Source organism: Cibotium barometz, chromosome 17, assembly GCF_041138505.1.
Source record: "Cibotium barometz isolate CiBa-2024 chromosome 17, ASM4113850v1, whole genome shotgun sequence".
Classification (NCBI taxonomy): domain Eukaryota; kingdom Viridiplantae; phylum Streptophyta; class Polypodiopsida; order Cyatheales; family Cibotiaceae; genus Cibotium; species Cibotium barometz.
This window is the reverse complement of record NC_141062.1, coordinates 11,550,976-11,571,518: the sequence shown is the minus strand read 5'-3', so window position 1 is coordinate 11,571,518 and position 20,543 is coordinate 11,550,976. Positions and strand designations below refer to the sequence as shown.

The 20,543-nt window shown below is 45.9% G+C and overlaps 1 protein-coding gene across 9 annotated transcripts in view; it reads right to left on the bottom strand.

Moving 5' to 3' along the window:
• Positions 1–20,225, bottom strand: part of LOC147629675 (uncharacterized) — a 45,564-nt gene extending 25,339 nt beyond the window's left edge. For 2 of the 9 annotated variants that reach the window (XM_086811192.1, XM_086811200.1), the window contains exons 1-12: positions 19,943–20,225; positions 19,311–19,466; positions 18,995–19,079; positions 18,799–18,906; positions 18,620–18,704; positions 13,776–13,833; positions 11,987–12,087; positions 11,736–11,874; positions 11,591–11,665; positions 11,434–11,493; positions 11,250–11,348; positions 11,012–11,122 (exon numbers count right to left, since the gene is read on the bottom strand). In XM_086811192.1, coding sequence (XP_086667318.1) covers positions 11,012–11,122; positions 11,250–11,348; positions 11,434–11,493; positions 11,591–11,665; positions 11,736–11,874; positions 11,987–12,087; positions 13,776–13,833; positions 18,620–18,704; positions 18,799–18,906; positions 18,995–19,079; positions 19,311–19,466; positions 19,943–19,945 — 1,080 coding nt within the window. In that variant the 5' untranslated portion in view covers positions 19,946–20,225. The remainder of the gene's footprint in view (positions 1–11,011; positions 11,123–11,249; positions 11,349–11,433; positions 11,494–11,590; positions 11,666–11,735; positions 11,875–11,986; positions 12,088–13,775; positions 13,834–18,619; positions 18,705–18,798; positions 18,907–18,994; positions 19,080–19,310; positions 19,467–19,942) is intronic. The other 7 variants (XM_086811197.1, XM_086811196.1, XM_086811194.1 and 4 more) reach the window with 7 other exon arrangements.
• Positions 20,226–20,543: the final 318 nt, after the last annotated feature.

Sequence of the window (20,543 nt, the reverse complement as noted above, 5' to 3'; positions counted from 1 at the left end):
TCACATGGAGGACAGGATTAGTGCCCACCTGGCGCACCTTTGCCCTCGCACAAATTGTGATTATTCCCCGTCTAAACCCTCGGCCAAGACTCTTCGAGTGGAGGGCACTTCTGCAAGCGCCGCATCACACAGAGATTGATATGCGGATTGTTTCATGGAACATTCAAGGTTTAGGGGGGCCTCAGTGCTTTCATAGACGAGGAGTCCTACGAGGCGAGCTTCAGAGGGCCATAGTGGGGAGACCCATAGACATTCTTTTAGCACCATCTCTCAGAGGGGCGCACCCGTAGATGGGGGAAGATTCTTCCGGGCAGGAGTCACACTTTTGGTCCCCATCCTTCGGCCTCTCAAGGACGCAGGGAGGGGTGTGTATATCTGTCAGTGAGCAGTTGTTGCCGGCAATGACTAGCTCAGGCATTGTCCTGGGGCGAGCACAGTGGATTACCATTACTATTGGAGAGGATAGCGTTGGCTTCCTCAATGTTTATGCTCCGAACGCTGTTGCAAGTAGAGCCCTCTTTTGGAGCTCAGTACAACACGCCCTCCCTCACGCTGACTTTTGGTGCTTGGCGATGACTTTAACATGATAGAGGTAGCAGAGGACAGACTTGGAGATGGCATGGCCACAATTTCAAGAGTAGAGTACTCAGCCTGGGAGGAGATGATTCTTGCAATCAAGGGACAGGACCCTTGGCATCTTCCAGAGTTTGGGCGTAGCCCTGGGAGCCTTTGCTTCTCGAGATTGGATAAGAGGAGCACTGGCCCCAACCTCTCTCGACTTGACAGGTTTTATGTTGATGAGTGGACTTGCAGCCAAGGGGGTATGATTGGTATTTTGGCAGGAACTTCATTTTCTGATCACGCTCCAATTATTTTGTCCTTAGAGGACCCGTGGAGGCATGACAGGCATGTGAGCTCGAGGATTCCTAACAGCCTCATTCCGGAACCCGAGATATGCAACAAGATAGAGCAGATATGGGCGGGACCGGACTTTCTCTCCGGCTTTGTTGTGTGCACTTTGGATGAAGGCTTAGAGGAGATAATCAGTTTCTCGTAGGAGGCAGCCCAGAGCCGATTAGAGGGTTTCCGGGAGCAAGAGAGGAGTTTGAGGAGTCTTGCCTCTTTATAGCAGCTTCAAAAGAGGTCCCCGGATAGCCAGTGGATCGAGAGTCAACTTGCCTCCGCTCGCACGGAGATTAGATCCATAGAGGAGAGGAGGGTGGAGTACAGGTATCATGCCAGGGCCTCTTTCTGGACTCAGGTAGTCGACAAAGTCACAAGGGATTTCTTTGAGATAGCTAGCCCCCACAGGAGGAGAGACGTATTCGCAGGTTGCGTGGCCAGGATGGAGCTATTGTTTCAAATCCCACCCAGGTAAGAGCCATCGCCACGGAGTCACGGACTTTTTTCGATCCCTCCTCACTAGTGCCCCAGCATCTTCACAAGTGGTGGACGCTCTGGCAGCATACGAGGGAGCCGGTTCCCCCTTCTCTTCAGTCATTCTTATTGACAACATTTACTGCTCAGGAGTTGGTGGAGTATTGACGGTGTGTGAAAACAGCTTTTTGTCCAGCCCTAAAAAGGGAATTTTCTGGACATTTATTGGTATTATTTGGTATTTTGAGTCTTTTCTGCTGGCCGACCAGCAGTCCCACACAGTATATATAGCTTTGATTCATCATTCACCACAAGGTACCACATCATTGCACATATCCAGTACCATCTGCTTCTGCCCGGCTCTACATCACATTGCTTCATCATCATCGCCTGACAGGACAATACCTCAGCGTTTATCATCTAGCCACATCTTGGGACAGCAGCCCACTCTCTGCTACAGGCCACACCGTGGGACAGCAGCCCTCTCTGCTACATTCAGCGCTTATATCAAGCGTTTACATCAGCATATCATCAGAGCTCACATCAGCATTTACATCAGAATTCACATCAGCATATCATCAGCGCTTATATCAGCACATCATCAGCGTTTACATCAGCATTTATATCAGCATATCATCAGCGCTTTACATCAGCATATCATCAGCGTTTTACCACAGCTTATGGGACAGCAGCCCTCTCTACTACATACAGCACTTCAGCGTTTTTCCTCAGCTCTCACCATCGGGACAGCAGCCCACTCTCTGCTACATCACACCATCGGGACGCCAGCCCACTCTCTGCTTATCTTCACCATCCACACCCTTCAAGTACGCAACACCCTTGTCACCAGAGCTTGCACCACTCGGGACGGCAGCCCCCTCTGCTCCTCACCACCCCTCAAGTACGCAACACCCTTGTCACCAGAGCTTGCACCAATACACCACTCGGGATGGCAGCCCCCTCTGCTATTCATCTACCACCTCAGGTACCAAGAGAATAGGCGCCCGAGAGTAAACACTCTTCAAACTGGCACCAGATACATCCAAAATAAGATGAAAACAAATCAAACAATTGCCTGAGTCCTCAAACTCAAGCTTCCAAAAGGTCCTCGGGCACAGCCACACGCTAGTACGTGATCACACCCTCTAGCAATGGTGCTGTCCTGAATAACCAGCCGTGAAAACCTTGGCTCTGGCCACCCAAAGGTTCCACCCTTAGAGCGACAGGCTTCACGTAGGTTCAGAGACTGTTTGCCTTCAAATCTGTCGCGAAGAACCTTGCTGAATTGGACTGGACAGCACTGTTTTCAGCCCACAAACATGCTGTACAGGTCACCCCAAAAGATGAGATGGGTGCCCTGTCGTTTGCCTTGAACTCCGAGCCTTCTAAGCATCAAAATTCACCCCAAAAACCTGTTGTACAGCAGTCGACCAGCCCTGTGGAGAAGCCAGAAGGGGTCGCTTGCTTCAAGGGGGGGAGAGAGAGAGAGAGAGAGAGAGAGAGAGTTGTATTAACGTCTTCAAAAGGCCAAAATGACCTATGAGACCAAAAGGTTACATCATATCCATGAGGTACATAATCTTGGGTACAAAATAGTAATAAAGAAAGATAGGGTCTAGGGCGTCGAGCTCTGCATAACTCAATGGCTCTGTCGAGTGTCACACCTCTCGGCACTAGCCTGTGGTCTAGGTATGATGGGTGGATCGGCCCTCGTCAGTGAGAGCTCTCTGTGCTGGTCCTCGAGAAAGTACAGCCGATCTGGATCTCACTAAGGACTCCCTGTGTCTACGGAGCTCTAGAAGAAAAAGTCCCAGGCATCTCTGATCGGGGAAGTCCATGATCGGGGAAAGTGGTCTGAACCCAGCTCGAAAGAGGCAGTGGAACCTCCCCCGAATCTCATAGTACACAGGGCATCGGCATATGTAATGGTCCTCTGTCTCGGGCTCTGTGTGACAGAGCTGGCATATCTTGTCCTTTGGTGGTGCAGCCGCCCTAGGCCCGTATCTGGCAGTCTCCACTCTCAGCTGGTGGGACGAGGTGCGGATCTGGCCGATCACACATCTCACCCCAAAGGATAGGTGTATGTCCATGTAGCGTGGATGGATGATGAACCCGTCCTCTGTCAAGCATAGAAGGTGATCTCTGTAGAAGGCCATCTTTGTCCCCAGTGGACGACTACGTGAACTCCATGTCCTCTGAGTATCCAGTCTGACAATGTCCTTCCTGATAACCCTATTCCGCTCTGTGCGGCTGAGAGCAAATGAGGGGGCCTCTATGCTGTACTGGAAGGGGGGGAGTGCCTCCATCTGCATACCGTGCATGCCAAACCAAGTGCCTACCTGTGCATACCAGCACTCTGTATCGCCCTCAAGTGTCAACTGTCTCGAGGACTCCAGGGCTAGCCGGGGGTATCTATCAAGTGGAAGCTCCCATAGCCTATGCCAGTATGGCACTGTTTGGAATAGAACCTCTGTGACTATCGGTGCAGTGCCCATCTCTGCACGCACAAACTCATGTGGCACTCATGGTTTACTCCTAATCATGCGTGAAATCATCGCCACTAGGGGCCTCTCCATCGGCTTCCACCCATCATATACCTCCTCTGTATCTGTCTCGGCCGGCTCTCTCCTCTGTCTCCTCCTGTGGTATAAGCTAGGACCCCAGATGGGGGCACCATACAGTAGTGCAAGTGTAACTAGAGTATCAAATAGCCAAAGCTTCGTCCTCGGCTCCTGAAACTGTATCTGTGAGCATTGCCTCTCTAGCGAGCCAAGGGCTGCATATCCCCTCGTCAATCTAGCGTCAGCCGCCTTCCGCATTGAGAACTGAGGTCCAACAAAAGTGATCCCAAGGTATACATATGAGGTAACATACTCCACAGGCTCTCCACTGTGTGTAAACTGTACTACATATCTAGTTATCCACTGTGAGGAGGTGTTAAAGATCATGACCTTGGTCTTTCCAAGGTTCACAGTAAGGTCCCAGTCCTCACAAAAGGCTCGTAATGCATCCAAATGCCTCTGCAGTCCCTCTGATGAATCAAAAATATGAGCAATATCATCTGCATACAAGAGGATCGGTATTAAGACTCCGGCCAAATGTGCTCCTGGTCCTCCCTGTCTGTCTATGTAATCCGAGATCTCGTCAATGTATAGACCAAATAGAGTAGAAGACAAGGGGCAGCCCTGCTTCACCCCAATTGTGCTGTGTATGATCTCTGAGTCACCTCCTCGAGCCCGTACTCTGCCTGTGACTGACTCATAGAGTGTAATGATCCCCCACAGCATCTCTGCTGGCACTCCCATATCCTGCAGTCTCTTGATCAGTCTCGCCCGTGGGACAGTGTCAAAAGCTTTGCGGAAACCCACAAAGCAGCAGTATATCCATTGCCCGTGAGCTCTCCCCTCCTCAATGATCCCCCGTAGTGTAAAGATATGATCTAGTGTGGAGTGCCCTCTCCTGAAGCTTGCCTGCCCCGGTGCTTTGAGTCTCTGCTCCTTGGACCATCTACTAAGCTCATGCTCCAAAATCGAACCATAAATCTTGGCCAAGGTGTGACCAATCATGATAGTCCTATAGTTGTTGGGGTCCATGGGGTCACCTGCTTTCAAGATAGGTACAATAGTATTCGATGACCAGCTGACGGGGAAGCCTTCACATAAAGCCCTATTAAACATGTGAACTAGTAAAGGGGCTAGCATGTCTCTAGCATGGGAGAAATGCTCGGTGAGGAGTCCATCATGATCATGTGCTCTCCCAGTCTGCATCCTGTCAATAGCATCTCTCACCATGCTGAGGTGAAAGAAGGAAGAGTGTGGGGGACAAGGTTCGGGTGGATGGGGGAGAGGTGGCTGCTTGGGGACATGGTAGAGAGAGGTGGCATAGGTGTGCCAGGTGCTGGGTGAAGTAATCGGAGTTGGAACAATATCATTTGCATACAAGAGGATCGGTATATAAGCGACCAACTATATATCAGCCCTGTCCATAATCGACCAGCTCTCCCAAGCTGTTTTGCATGCCCAAATGACACCTGTCTCAAGCCCAAGATGTTCCACCACCAAAAACAGCTGGAAAGGGGGGCGCCTAGCTGACTTTGGCCCTCCACCCCCCCCCCCCCCGAATAGCAACTCGTGGAGCTTTTTTTGGCTTGATGGGCTGCCCACATTGAGTAATGGCCAAGTTTTATTAAAAACTGGTCCTTTTTTATGTGAACGCTTTAAAAATTGTCCTTTTTGATGTGAACGCTTTAAAAATTGTCCTCCCAAAACTTAAGTGTATGTGAACACTTCATAATTTGTCCCCCCAAATTTAAGTATGTGAACACCTCCGCTCATAAACCTTAGTATAATAAAATATAAGCTATAAATTGAGTTTGGGGTCAATTACCACCTGCAAAACACATAAGACCACCGCCTCAGTCCCTAACAGGTGTGCACACATGTGCCCACAAGGTTTCCAGGCATCCCCGGAGCCCATGGACAATCACAAGCAGAAATACAAGGCATTGTCTAGGCAGTCAAGACAAGTCATTCATACTTGTCAAAACACACACAAATGCTTTATGCATTATATTCTGGATTTCATCTCCCAACTTATTCATCTTGTACCAAACCCTTCTCAGGCACCACCCATACAGGTATAAAGAATGCTCACCACGGTGTCCACCCTTCCATGAGACTTTGCCAGGAACTCTCATCGGGGTATCCACCCTTCCATGAAGCCCTTCCACATGTACTGAGTCATGCCAAGAACTCACACCAGGATATCAATCCTTCCATGGATACCTCACATGTAACCAATCATGCCAAGAGCTCACACCAAGATCTCAATCCTTCCATGGAGTCCTTCCACATGTACTAAACCAGGCCTAGAACACACACCAGGGTCTATACCTACCCTTTCATGGTGTTCCTCCACATGTATATAGTCAGAAGTATGACACAATTCTTCTCTCCAGATGTTGTTTCTCCAAACTGTGATCTGGACCACACAGGGAATGGGACTTCTTACTCAGTGGAGAGTCCCATTCAAGATCTTACTTTGGGAGACGATCAACCCATCTACATCACCTCACCGTCACCACCTTTGCCATCATGATCGCCCTCTCTAACTTTATCAGATTTTGTTTCCAGAGGGCGATACATTCTTTCTCCCTGGCATCCATCTTCTTCTCTCATGGTTCTCTTTTTGCCCTAAAAAGGAAATTTTCTAGACATTTATTGGTTTTATTTAGTATTTTTGTGTCTTTTCTGCTGGCCGACCAGCAGTCCCACACAGTATATATAGCTTTGCCTCATCATTCACCACAGGGTACCACATCATTGCACATATCCGGTACCATCTGCTGCTGCTGCTTCTACCAGGCTCTACATCACATTGCTTCATCATCATCGCCTGACAGGACAGTACCTCAGCGTTTTATCATCTGGCCACATCTCCGGACAACAACCCACTCTCTACTACAGGCCACACCGTGGGATAGCAGCCCTCTCTGCTACATCAGCACTTACATCAGCATATCATCCGCGCTTACATCAGCATATCAGTGCTTATATCAACACATCATCAACATTTATATCAGCATATCATCAGCGCTTTACCACACCTTATGGGACAGCAGCCCTCTCTGCTACATAGAGCACTTCAGCGTTTTTCCTCAGCTCTCACCATCGGGACAGCAGCCCACTCTCTGCTTATCTTCACCATCGACACCCTTCAGGTACGCAACACCCTTGGCACCAGAGCTTGCACCACTCGGGACAGCAGCCCTCTCTGCTCCTCACCACCCCTCAGGTACACAGCACCCTTGTCACCAGAGCCTGCACCCTTCAGGTACGCAGCACCCTTGTCACCAGAGCTTGCACCCTTCAGGTCTTGCAGCACCCTTGTCATCAGAGCTTGCAGCACTACACCACTCGGGATGGCAGCCCTCTCTGCTATTCATCTACCACCGTAGGTACCGCAGCACCCTTGTCACCAGAGCCTGCATCACCTCATCTTCCACTACCACTACCACCTTTGACTGCCTCTGCATCCACCGACGCAAACCTTCGACACCGACGACCTCTCAGAGTGCTTTGCCTCACATCGACAGGAGCCTTCATCACCAACCGTGCTTCAGCTCCGACATCATCTCTGCTTCTGGCACTGGTCTTTCTACTCAGAGTCACCTCACATTAGAGAGCTCTTGTGCTGATGCTCACTCACCATTATATATAGACTCACTCACATATTTCATGCTGTGTTGTTTTGCTCTAATCTCTCGTACATCTGGTCCTTTCGTCCTTTTGCCCTCACAGACAGCACTTCCCAGGGACAAATGTCCGGGGGCGAGCTTCCAGTCTCCTCCTTTCTTCGCCATTGGGACCTCATGGAAGGTGGCCTTCGAGCTGCCTTCAATGAGATTATGATTACAGGTGCCATGCCAGAGAGGCTCTCAGAGGGCTTGATTCACTTGATTCCTGAGGAGGGTGGTGATAGATTGGAGATCCAGCAGTAGAGACCCATCACTCTTCTAGGGACAACCTATAAGACCTTGGCCAATGCCATCAACAGGAGACTTCAGCCTTTTCTCCCATACTTGATCCACGACACTCAGACTGGCTTTGTTCAGGATCGAAGCATTTTGGACAACATCTTTGCCTTTTGGGAGGCGACAACTTCGGCCAGCATGTGGCGACAGGACCTCATAGTGCTACTCCTAGACTTTGAGAAAGCTTATGATAGGGTGGATTGGAGCTTTCTGGAGGCACCATGAGCCGGATGGGATTCCCCATGAAGTGGATTCGTGGAGTCTCAGGACTTTACTCAGCCTCACACAGCCAGGTTCTCATTCACGGAGCCTGTGGCAACAGATCCCCCCTCTCCCGCTCGGTTCGACAGGGCTGTTCTTTGGCACCTTACCTCTTCCTATTCGTCGCCAAGGCCATGAGTAGTTTTCTCTCCGCCCAGGAGACCGGGCTTCAGGGATTGCGTCTTCCCCTCCGCACGCAGGAGGAGCTACTTGTTAGAGGCCTCCTTCTCGGTGGTGAGCCCTGGAAGGATTTCCTATTGGCCCAAATTTCAGCCTGCACTCCGAGTCTTGGGGGCCTTTGGTTGCAAAGTACCAGACAGATCCTCACAGAGATGCGAGCCCGTGGGCTTAGCCTGGCTTTTGAGGACAGATTTGCAACCAATTTACTTCGTGCTTGGGAGCACCTTAGGCCTGCCCTCAGACAGATAGCTCCAATTGCCTCAGAGGAGCGGCTTCGGCAACCTTTGGTCTTGAACCCTCTGATCTATTTACCCGGTGGCAACATGCCAGGGGCCCGACCGCATGTTTCTTGGGGCGCCTTGAGCATGGGACCAGCCAGGTCTCTTGGAGATTGGATCGCCCACAGGAAGTTACCCCCGGAGGTGCAGGAGAGAGGCCTGACAAGATCCGGGGGGCTCAGCATCAACATCGACTCAGCTATCCCTCAGTAGAGGCTGGCTCCCCAAGACCTGACCCCCCCAGTGTGGCTAGATGTGTTTACCAAACACGATATCCTAGTGGCGGTCCACGGAGCAGACAAGGACAGTGGTCTGCTCACTTTTTCTATTGGATCCCATGGCAGACTAGAGAGATCTGAGTTTCCTCTAGAGAATTTCAGTGGCTGCACCTTGCAAAAGGTGGTGTGATTGGTTTTCAGGCACGGGAATGGCACATAGATTCAGCATGGGCCAAGGTGGCCAGGGAGAGATTATGGTGGCGATGGATCTGGGAGTGCCGACCTCTCACGCGCCTTCAATGGGACCCGAGAGAGTGAACTTGGCATGATCCAGCAGATCCGGAGGAGACCCTGGACGCCCCCTTCTTTGCATATACTGCGCAGCTAGGCCTGCGCAGCTAGGCCACAGGTCCAAATGCCTAAGATAGATGGCACACCGACAGTTGCAGCACATTGGTAGTCTCAAGGCCTCTCACAGTGCTTCCTTTCACATTTCTGGAAGAGACTATGGGACAGCTTTCGGCCTAGAAAGATCACCCTCTTTCTTTGGTTGATGGCACATAGGAGTTTGGCGGTTGATACTTGACTGGCAGTTGGAGGCCAGCCAGCAACTTGCCCACGGTGCAGCCACCCCCGGGGGTCTCAGAGACATTGCCTTTGGGATTGCCCGAAGGCTCAGCAGATTTGGCAGCAGATTCTCCGCATCTTCGCTATGGGCAGGGCATCGACCTGGATCATTACATGGGGCACTATCGCTTGGGCCACAGAGGATGGAGTGGTCAGTGCTTATGAGGAGGATGGGGGAGGGCTAGGCCTTCAAAGTTCAGGTCTCTCACCATCGTATTGCAACAGTACCAGTCACAGCCCCACCTACATGCGACTGGCGAAACCAAGCTCATGCTAGAGATGGGAGATTTGCATTAGCATAGCAGCCTGGCACATTTGGCATGCTAGATGCAGCGAGGCCATCGAGGGTACCAAGACTCTGCCAACTAAGACCATCAGGAGCATATGGCCTGATATCATTCACACCCTCTGCGGTCAATGGGGGAAGTTACATGGAGGTTCTGACCGCATGCGGAAGCGGCAAGAAGCTTTCTTGAGGCTTTGGAGGCTTGGCCCTTTCCTTGTAGATAGAGGTGGTGACCCCATTTGGCATTACAGACCACCTGTATGGTTCGCCCCCCCACCCTCCCCTCCAAATGAGATAGCCTTCTCCTCACAGAGCAGCCAGCCAGAGGAGAAGCGTCTCTTCCCTTTATGATCATGTGATTCCCGCCCTTAAATGAGGCGAGTTTGTATTTAGCCCTTCGTGGTTGTATCTAGCCCTTTGTGGCTATTTTTTCTTTAACTAATAGAAGGATCTTTTTCCCAGAAAAAAAAAAGGATACTCCAATTAGAATCTATATAAGCGAGGCTCTGCTCATTAATCCAGATCAGGCCTTGTTCATCCACTAGCATTACACTTGGAGAATGAACAAGAGACCACGGTTTGAGCAAGGAGCTAATCCCCATATTGGTCTAAGCCTCAAGGAGCTAATCCCCATATTGGTCTAAACCTCAGGCTCAAAGGTGCTCTACAGGTAAGATATGGCTGGGGATGAACTAGCAAGCTCCTCCACCTAGGTCCATCTAAGTAATGAACTACTGAGCTCTTTTTGCAGACTAAACTTGTTGAGAGATATTCGCACCGCATCTAGGGTGAGTTCTAGAAACACTAATCCCTAGCATGACTTTTACACTATCTGCATCTATGCTTCTCAGTACCAACTCTGAGGTAACCATATGTTAAAATGAAAGAAAGACTTGTTTATGTCCTCAAAACAGGAAACTGGAGGAGGTCCACATTTTGTTTAGGATTTTCTCAACCCCAGGAACTTAAGAAATTAAAGGGAAGCTTCAATTAAGTTCAGGACTCCAGGATTAAAAAAATCAAAACAATTGTTTGAGGTTTTCAACAACTATCATGTTTTAATGAACTCAGGACCAGTTTTTTGTGACTAGGTTTACAAGTTTGATCTTGACACTAGTGTTGAAGCTCCTATTTGCAAGGGGGCAAGAAGAATACCTACAGAAGCATTGTGTTGCTTCTCTAAAATTCCAAGGTCACTACTTTTGTTAAGCACAAGCCTAGTGATAGACATATTACAAATTCAACAGCGTACCTGCCATTGAGCTTTTAAAACTTTGTACTCGTCGTATTTCTTGGTACGACTTTCTTCTCGTTCTATGTATGTTGAATCATAATGGTGATATCCTAGAAGAAACTTCCACACCTGATGTTTGGATCATATAAGTAGGTGTTAGCGCAATTCACCCCACTCATAAACAAGCCTATAAGAAGCTGGAGGAGCCTAAGAGTTGAACAAATATCCAGATTAAAATCCACAAGTGTTGACAAACCTCGCGCCGTAAACGATGCCCAAGTCCACCATAAAATATCCTCTTTCTCAATGCTTTCGAGTCAACTACACGTCCTTCACTGTCAAGGAATGTAGCCCACTGCACATACATGCTGTATTGATTTTATGAAGGAAGATAAAGCACAGGAATAAACGCATGTCATAGCTAAACGTTTGCCACATACCTCCTCATTCTCTAACGGAGGAAGGCGAGCTCTCCCCCACACCAAAAGAGGGGAATCATTCTGTCCAAAACTCAAAAACAGCAAGCCCATCGAAACATGTAAGCCTAACTGATTACTAGCACCACTAAAAAAGTATGTTTTAGCAGCAGAAATGTACCTGTTTGGGATCTATAAGTTCGAAGGTACCTACACAAGTGGATGCCAATTCATCAGATGTTATCCTCCCTTCAAACTGCCACCATTGCAAACAGTTTGTTAGGAAAAGTTACAGGTGATAGATTAGATCACAGCTTCTCATCAACCTTGGAATCAAAGTGTTCAGTGTTACAAGCCTGCTGCTGGGATAAGGGCTTTGGCTCTTCATGTCTTTCCGTTCTTCTAAATAAAAGTTCCTTCCCTCCCCCAGAGAGCCATTTTTCTCCAGATACTGGATTTGCAAATCTGGAAGCCAAAACAATTTTGAAGAACTTGAGTCGGTATTGACAAGCAAGATAGTCACCTACTTCTCAAAGGTATAAGTTTAATGAAGATTAGAACTATTACTATCCCCCACCTCTCTTCTTCTTGCTTTTTAAACGTAGGTACATAGTTTTCTGCAACTGCAATAGATGTGACAGGCACAACGTCTCTCAATTCTAAAGATGACAGAGTTCTCTGCACAGTCAACAACCCATTTCAGGTAAACAGTCCTACATATTGACAAAAACAATCTAGTTCTCATTTATCTTATATTCGCATCCTCTAAAAGATATCCTTCAATGCAAGGTACTGGAAATCCTTTCCGGATCTTTTTGTACAAGAGAAAGGCTAAAAGCTGGGTTGATTATTCTGAAAGCTTTATAAAAAATTGAATTCCTTTATCACTAACAGTGTTATCAAAACACGACCAAAAAGCATGTGTGGGCCTTGGAGTGTTTTAGCAGGAGCACTTGGATGAAAATCAATGTGGTGAGTAGTGGAGGTCATTTACGCAAAACACATGCATTCAGTTTGGAAGAAATTCCTAGGACACGTTGAACCTTGGTGCAAAGATTGAAAACAATAATTAATGGAACAATGTATGAATGTGCCAAAGTAGATGCAGGAAACACCATATTTGAAGATTGGGAGACTGGGGATATATATTGTTCATATCATTCTTTTGGAAATATTCTTCTCCACCAAGTTGCAGATGTATCGAAATCACTAGCTAAGATGGCTTCTTAATACCATGATGAGGAATCGATTCCGTGTGTGCGCCTCATATTGCAATCAATTAGATTAAAAAAAGAGAGCTTTTCGGCTCAACTGAATCAAAAATTATAAAGATCCTAGACCTAGAGGTGTCTTCTCCAACAGTCCAATCACTGCACATAACAGCCTTAATCCAAGGCTTCTGTTCTATCAAAGTCATGTAAGCAACCCACAGGCAGGGCATGCCTGCATCTCATGCATCCTACAGCCTATAGCAATAGGTCAAAGGTGATCATGAAATCTCCTCCTTTGAACCATCAAGTCTCTTGGGTGTTTCCCTTCTTGAAACTTTTTAGCATTTGTACTCATTTGGTCTTACAGGCCAAATTGGCCTTTCTACAGGCCTTAAAACTTTTCTTTATTTGTCACAATCCGCTAAAGCTTTGATCGTCCCTTTTCTTGAAAGTACAGCTGCCAATATCATAACTAGGAAGAGGAGCTTTTGCATCGAGATTAGCATCTTCTGCATGTGTTCGTTAATGTGGCTGCATCGAGCGCCCTTGAGGCATGTGCATGGATGATGGATGATAGGATCCCTAGTAATTATTATCCAAGTATAAAGACTCTTGTGTTGCTGCTCTTGTTTTTTGGGTATTGCATAACTTTGATGATGTGTACGTAAACCCTTCTTGTAAGGTCAGATCCTTGAGGGAGAGTCACAGCCTTAATTAAGTGCTCAGGTGAAATAGCTTCAAATTGCACTCTCAGATCAAAACAATCCGGTCAATACTGAGACCCACTTTGCAATTAGGAGGCATTGGAGAGTGAGAAGCATACATTTTTGTAGTTGGCCACAGGTGATTGGGCATATGCTTTTGGTGCCTTTCATGTCTTTGAGGGGATGCATCAATGACTGCATGCCCCTTGAAAGTTATGCACTACACAAAAAAGCAAGAGCAGCACAACAGTCCTCATACTAGGTTGCATGTCTTTGAAGGGATGCAATAAATCTAATATTACTTGTGACTCCATTTGTTGCAAAGGTCTATCATGTCATCCTTCATCAGTAACCATGAGACATCACATTGGGATTCAGGAAAGCACAATTTCACAAGGATCTGATAAATAAGTTGGAACAAAAATAGGCTTTGAGGGAAAAGAAAACATACATGAAGAGGATCTTGAACAACATCGTTGAGGAGATAAAGATTTGCATCATCCACCGACCTGCCACAGTGTAAATAGCAGTGGCCCCCAAACAACATTTAAATGTTGCGTACTTCATACAATCCATAAATAAATCAATATAAATGGTACAAACTAAATGCAAACACTAGAACACCCTATGAACTACTGAATACAAGAAGAAAAAAGGACCAAGACCTCGCAAGGAGAACAAGAAGCTAAGGAAGAAAAAAGAGAGAGGGTCCAAACATGGATAAGTTGTTGCAAATCATATAACTCAAGATGGGTGTTTTTCACCTTTTTCTACTAAAAGTTCGTCCATGAGTACTTTGATGTGATTAGCAATATACGGAATTAAGTAGATCGCGGTTGGAATAAAAAACTTTCTTCGCTTTTAAGCTAGCATTTTAAGCTAGGCCCTTAAGCTGGTTACTCACTGATGTTTTTTATTTCATGCATTTAATGGCTAGCACATGCATGGTCACAAGAAACATTTCCAGGTTTTTGGTGTTTCAAGGTTCTTGAAGTGTTGGTTCAAAAAGTTTAATCCCTCAGTAAAAGCACGAGGGTTTCACACACACACACACACTTTTTTTTGGTAATAACGACTATTTATATTATGTCAAATGTACAGAGAGGGACCCATCAAAGTAATAGAGGTCTCATAGATGAGGAAAGAAAACTAAAAACAATGGAAAAACCCATCAAAGTAATAGAGGTCTCATAGATGAGGAAAGAAAACTAAAAACAATGGAAAAACAAATCTAGATGAGACTGATCCAACTGTTGTAGCTAATAGCAATCATGTAGAGATTGTCGAAATGATAACGGAAATATTTATACTTGTCAATCGAGGTTGACTCGAAAACCAATCAATTACAAGCAATCCAAACTGTCCAAAGAGCCCAAAATCTCATCCATTGGAAAAAAAATCTCATCCATTAGCAAAAGCATGACTCCAATGTATGTTATCATGCCTAAATGAATTTCCTGTCTGAGGAGGTCTTCCAAACCAATGAACATATTGCAATACTGCTTTCCAATCAGCAATTAATCAGCTTGTGGATGGGCAGCCAGGATCCTTGCCTTGGATATGTCCAAATAGTATATCCCGTAGTATAGCTTCCATTTACCAAATGAGCAAGTTTGCTATCCCAATCCATCTCCTTCAAAGACAGTAATTTCGATTTTCTGAAATTTATGAACAGGCTTGCCACCTCTCCAAAGAGCTCAAGAGCTCACATAAGTACTTTAAGATCATTTGGTGTATTCCTAGGGAAGAAAAAAGAGTCATCGGCATAAGCTTGAGCAACCAAAGCACATCCATTTTGTAATTGCAACCCATGTGACAGCCCAGTATTAGTGAGTTTATCCATGTAGAGCAGCAAAGTATGAGGCAATTGCATACAATAAAGCACTTAATGAGCATCCCTATCTAACAAATTTTCCCATTACCCATCCAAAGCACAGTCCTTTGCCCAATATGCATCATGCCATACTATCTTCGTAAAGCTTGTAAATAACATTGGATAGTTTTTGCCCAAACCCAAGCTGTCATGACTGCAACAATGTAATCCCATTGAACAATGTCAAATGCCTTTGCTAATCAACTTGCAGTAATAAAAGATCTTGCTTTGTATATTTTGCATATTCTATCCCCACATGGGAATTACAGATATTATCAATGATCTATCGTCTGGAACAAAGCCATACTGTGCACGATGGAGGCCTCTATTTAAAATCTTTTTGAGTCTGTCAGTGAGCATTTTTGTAATCATTTTATAGATTATTGGTATCAAAGTAATGGGACGCCAGTCAAATAAATTTTGACATAGTTGTTTTTTGGACACCAATTTGATGAGCCCTCTTGCCAAGAGGATGGCATAATTCCTTACAACCATGATTGATTGATCATAAGCAATAGGGGCTACTCAAGTATTTGAGAAAGAATTCAACAAGCAAACCATCCCAGCCTGGCAATTTCCATCGGCCTAAAGATTTAACAGCACCACCGAGGTCTAAAGCTGAAAAAGGAAGTTCAAGGTCTCTTGGTTCCTGTGCATCCATAATTGACACCACCTCAGAGAGGAGCTCAAGACACGCATTAGACATAGTAGCTATCAATGGTGCAAGTGAAGCAAAAGAATGCTGAAAATAAGCAATGCATTCTTGTTGTCATTGCATGAGATTTTGCATCCATTCACCAGTTTGCATTTGAACTCGTGAAATGCACTACTTTTGCCACGTTGAATGCAATTTTTTGAAGAAAGCTTTGGAGGAACAAACCTTGTCAAGCAGGGGTTTTGTCGTGATCCAATTTGCCATTTTTGTAGCTTTCACTAATCATTTTTGTCCGATTCATGCACGGCATAATTCATCTGCATTTCTTCATGGAATGATAACAAACGAATATAGCTGAGCTCTTCAAGAACTTGCAGTTGATTTTTCAGCCCAGTGATTCGTTGTCTTTCTTCCCCTAAGTACCATTTTCCATAATCTGTTATTGCTCCTTGTATTCGCATTGCAAAATGATACAAAGAAATGTCTATGTCCTCGTACATTTCAGCTTTTAGGGCATCCACAATAGCACACACCATTTCCTAAAATAGGGGGTGAGTGAGATAACTATTATTTACCATACAAAGTCGTTTGGTCAACAACTGTATATCATCAATGGGAGCATCCAAATAAAGACCCAGCCATAAGGGAGCATGATCAGACAGTCCCAAGGAATGGTCAACACACATACGGCATGCATGAAGATCGGCATGATCAACATTTAAAATATACCAACAATCCAGACAAGCACAATAATCAATAAGAGCATTATGATGGAATGTAAACCCTTTTACATCCGAGCAAGTTCCTTTTCACATATCTATTGCATTCAGACAACATAATGCATTTGTCCATGAGGTCTGCTCAAATTGTTTGAATCCCACCCCAACAAACCCTTTAAGACTATGATGCTACAGGAGGCAAATCGGACACTGAGAAAAAACATCATGGTGCTAGATAGACGGAATCTAATTATGACCAAAACTTGCTATCTATAGTTTGCACTTGATAAAAGAGGCAACATTAGTTAATTCCACTACAAATGCTACCTGTGTGGTCGATAACAAGTATCACAATCTTCTTTTGCCAGTAACATAGACTCTGCAAGCTTATATCTGCGTTGCTGAGTCACTACTTCATAAAAGAGGCAACTACAAATGTTGCCTGTGTGGTCAATAAAAAGTGTCACAATCTTCTTTTACGAGTAGCATAGACTCTGTGAACTTATGTGTGTGTTGCAACTTGCTGAGTCTGGGCAGGGCCTAAAATACTTCTGTGAGCTTAAGTGTGTGTTGCTGAGTCTGGACAGATGACTTGAGACATAAAAGACATCAAGGCCTTCAGTAGCACCAACTGCTACTATTGTCATGGATATAGCTATTGTTGGAAGGTTGGCGATTTCGAGCGTGTGATCTATGGCTGGAAGGTGCCTTGGATTATCCCATAAGTGGAAGCATGGGAAGTTGAAGAGCCGTATATAGGCTAGAGTGGCACCTTGTCATAGTCATCTCCCCCGGCCGGTGTTTTGGGAGGCAGCTCACTGGGAGATGGGAGCCCGGTGGAGGGATGCTGCAGTGCCCATTGGGGGTGTTCGTGGTGATGCGTCTCCTACGTTACATCAGGGCCTCTTCTGTGGGTGTGCCCGCCCTGTATAAGGTGTTTTATCATTTTTCCTCACTCCCCGTATTTTTTCCTATTTTTTTCCATTTTTTCCAATGGTGAGGAGGGATGCCAGAGGTTGGCAGGAGCACTTCAGGGCTGGCCGACTGTCCCATCTGCAGTCCTGTGGCTGGCCGACTGCCCACACATCATTCGTGGGCTTCTGGACTGCTGGCTGACTGAATGTATGCAATCGTGGACCTTTTCTTTGTTGGCCGACTGCTCATGCAGTCGTGGAGGCCCTTCAGTGCTGGCCGACTGCTCTCATAGGGGCATATAAATAGGCCCCATGCCCCCACCACTTCCTCATTCAGTTTTCTGCGGGATCTTGTGTATAGAGAAGAGTTTACACACCTATCTCTCTGTGTTTCTTGTGCTATCTATTTTCTGCAGTCTACTTGCTCGTCTACCCAAGTTTGGTTATCATTTCCGCTGCATATTCTGACACGGTATCAGAGCCTGGGCGTGTGTGGTCCTAGGCGGCTCAAACGTGTGTGGGGTCCTGGGCCACCCCCTCGCGCCTCGGTGGCTTGCGGAGCTCGAATCAAAGGAGGGTGTTGGAAGGTTGGCGATTTCGAGCGTGTGATCTATGGCTAGAAGGTGCCTTGGATTATCCCATAAGTGGAAGCATGGGAAGTTGAAGAGCCATATATAGGCTAGAGTGGCACCTTGTCATAGTCATCTCCCCCAGCCGGTGTTTTGGGAGGCAGCTCACTAGGAGATGGGAGCCCGGTGGAGGGATGCTGCAGTGCCCGTTGGGGGTGTTCATGGTGCTCGATGGTGATGCATCTCCTATGTGCGTTAGTCTTCCGCTGCGCATTCTGACAGCTATCTATGACTCTGAGTGGGTGGAGCTCATAATCTATGAAACTTGTATAGAGCTACTTTGCATGCCTTCCGGGGTTGATGTAAATTAATGTGCGGGTGATGGGGTGAGGAATGCAATAGTGTGACATGGGCAGCAGAGATGAACATGCAGAATTTAAATTGATTAGTTGATTATCCATTTTTGGCTAGCATATCAGATGGTGTGGAATTTTCCAAATCATTGAAAAAAATGCCAATGCCACGAATTATACATAGTAAATTGGCCTAATGCACTAACGTGTACCTCACAATGTGAACATGCTCCTTCAATTTGTTCAATAATTCTCTAATGCCGCCATTGTGAAAATACAGAGGAGGGAAAGCGAGGCCTGAAAAACACATTGCAATTGCACAATTTATTTTCTGATGCAGATAAATCAAGAAGAAGACTACTGAAACAGAGACACGATCATGATAAAATACCAGTGCTTAGCACAACAATGATGTACTGCCAGCCGAGTGGTGGAGTGTGACGCCATATTGACCTTATTTCAGCCAGTGGAACAGCTCGTATAGAATACAAATTTCTGTCTGAACAAAACACAAAAAATCATTGAAATGGACAAGTGTCACAAAAAACAAGTAGGATACATAACAAGCAGGAAATCTTGACCTTTACCTCTTTCAGATGTTTTGCTGTTACTGCTACTATTTGTAGCCATGGCTATCTTGGTACTGCCTCTCTGTGAATAGGGAATCCATGTCTGCATCCACCACCAATAATCAAGAGCATCAAATGCAAAGCAGCGTAGAAGATCTCCTAAGCATTTTGCATGAGACCACACAGCTAATGACATTAATTATGATGACTTGAAAGAGATGAAAAGGAAGGAAACAGTGATTTGCTAATCTTCAGAACCCAAACACCTGTGCTGTCATCTGTAGAAAAGTCAGAAAGTGGAAAGCAAGTGGTAAGCTTGAGGTGCCAAAGCTACCATGAACAAAGAAGGACCTTGCTTGAGAAGACGGAATCGTCCACTTATCCGCTGAGTAGCATATTGTGTGGGACGCATTGATACATTCTCTTTAACGAATATAACTTCAGATTCTTCCCCTGCAGCCTTTCTTCCATCATTAACTCCTTGCACTGCCTTTAGAAAACAAGCAAACCAAGCCCAAATGCTCCATATTAATCATAATCATGCACGTAGGCTGACATTGTGTTTGCTCTTAATATATGTATGTGTGTAAGTGTACATTTGTGTGTGTGTGTGTGTGCGTGTGCGCGCGCGCACGCACATGCATGTGCGTATGTATGTATATATGAGTCATATCTACATATGAGTTTTACCACCTTCAATACCAAACTGAATTTAATTTATGAAAATTCGAAGTTGAGTTCTAGGTAGTTAGTTTTCAAACAAGAGTTTCCTAAATTACAGCATCAAATTCGTGATGCTTAGCAGTATAAGCCGCACAGAAATTAGGGGAAAATCGAATAAAAACGATGTTCAAACGAGATAATTATTTCAAAACTAATAAGAGCTTGATTGTGTGGGGAGCCCCACTGGAGACATGGGGAAAGCATGGCAGAACACACACCACACACAGAGACACAGACACATACCATGATCGCTGCAGGAGATCGATCCTGGGCGGAGGAAGACGAAATGCGCGGGATCCTACGACCCGTCAGCGAGGAAGAACCACGAGAATCGTCGGGGGTACGGTGTGGTTGCGTGCATGCACAAGCAAAAGTCTCTCTCTCTCTCTCTCTCTCTGTGTCTCTGTGTCTCTCTCTCGTACAGTGGAAAAAATACACAAGGAGGAGTGAAAGTAAAGGAAGCTCTCTCTTCACACGTCACTCCTTACCCCTATGTCTTTTACATCTTTTGAGGTGGGGTAAAATCAATCACCCCTATGTCTTTTAAGGTTATATGTTTTGTCTTTTAGTTACCAAGGATCATGATTTTCAATTTTTACTCATTGTAGCCCCCTATTGTGCATGTGTGACAACTTTCATCTGGTTCGTTACCAAACGTTGTGTACGATGATTCAAGTGTTAGGATGTATTGGGTGGACTTATGATGCATTATCGTTTATGTTGTTTCATGTATAGAGTTGGCAGACTTGGATGTTCGTGTTTGTTATGAGAATTAATGGAGCAAATCACTTGCTTTAACTAGTTTATGTTATCCTTTAAGGTAAAGTAAAAAGATATGGAGTGT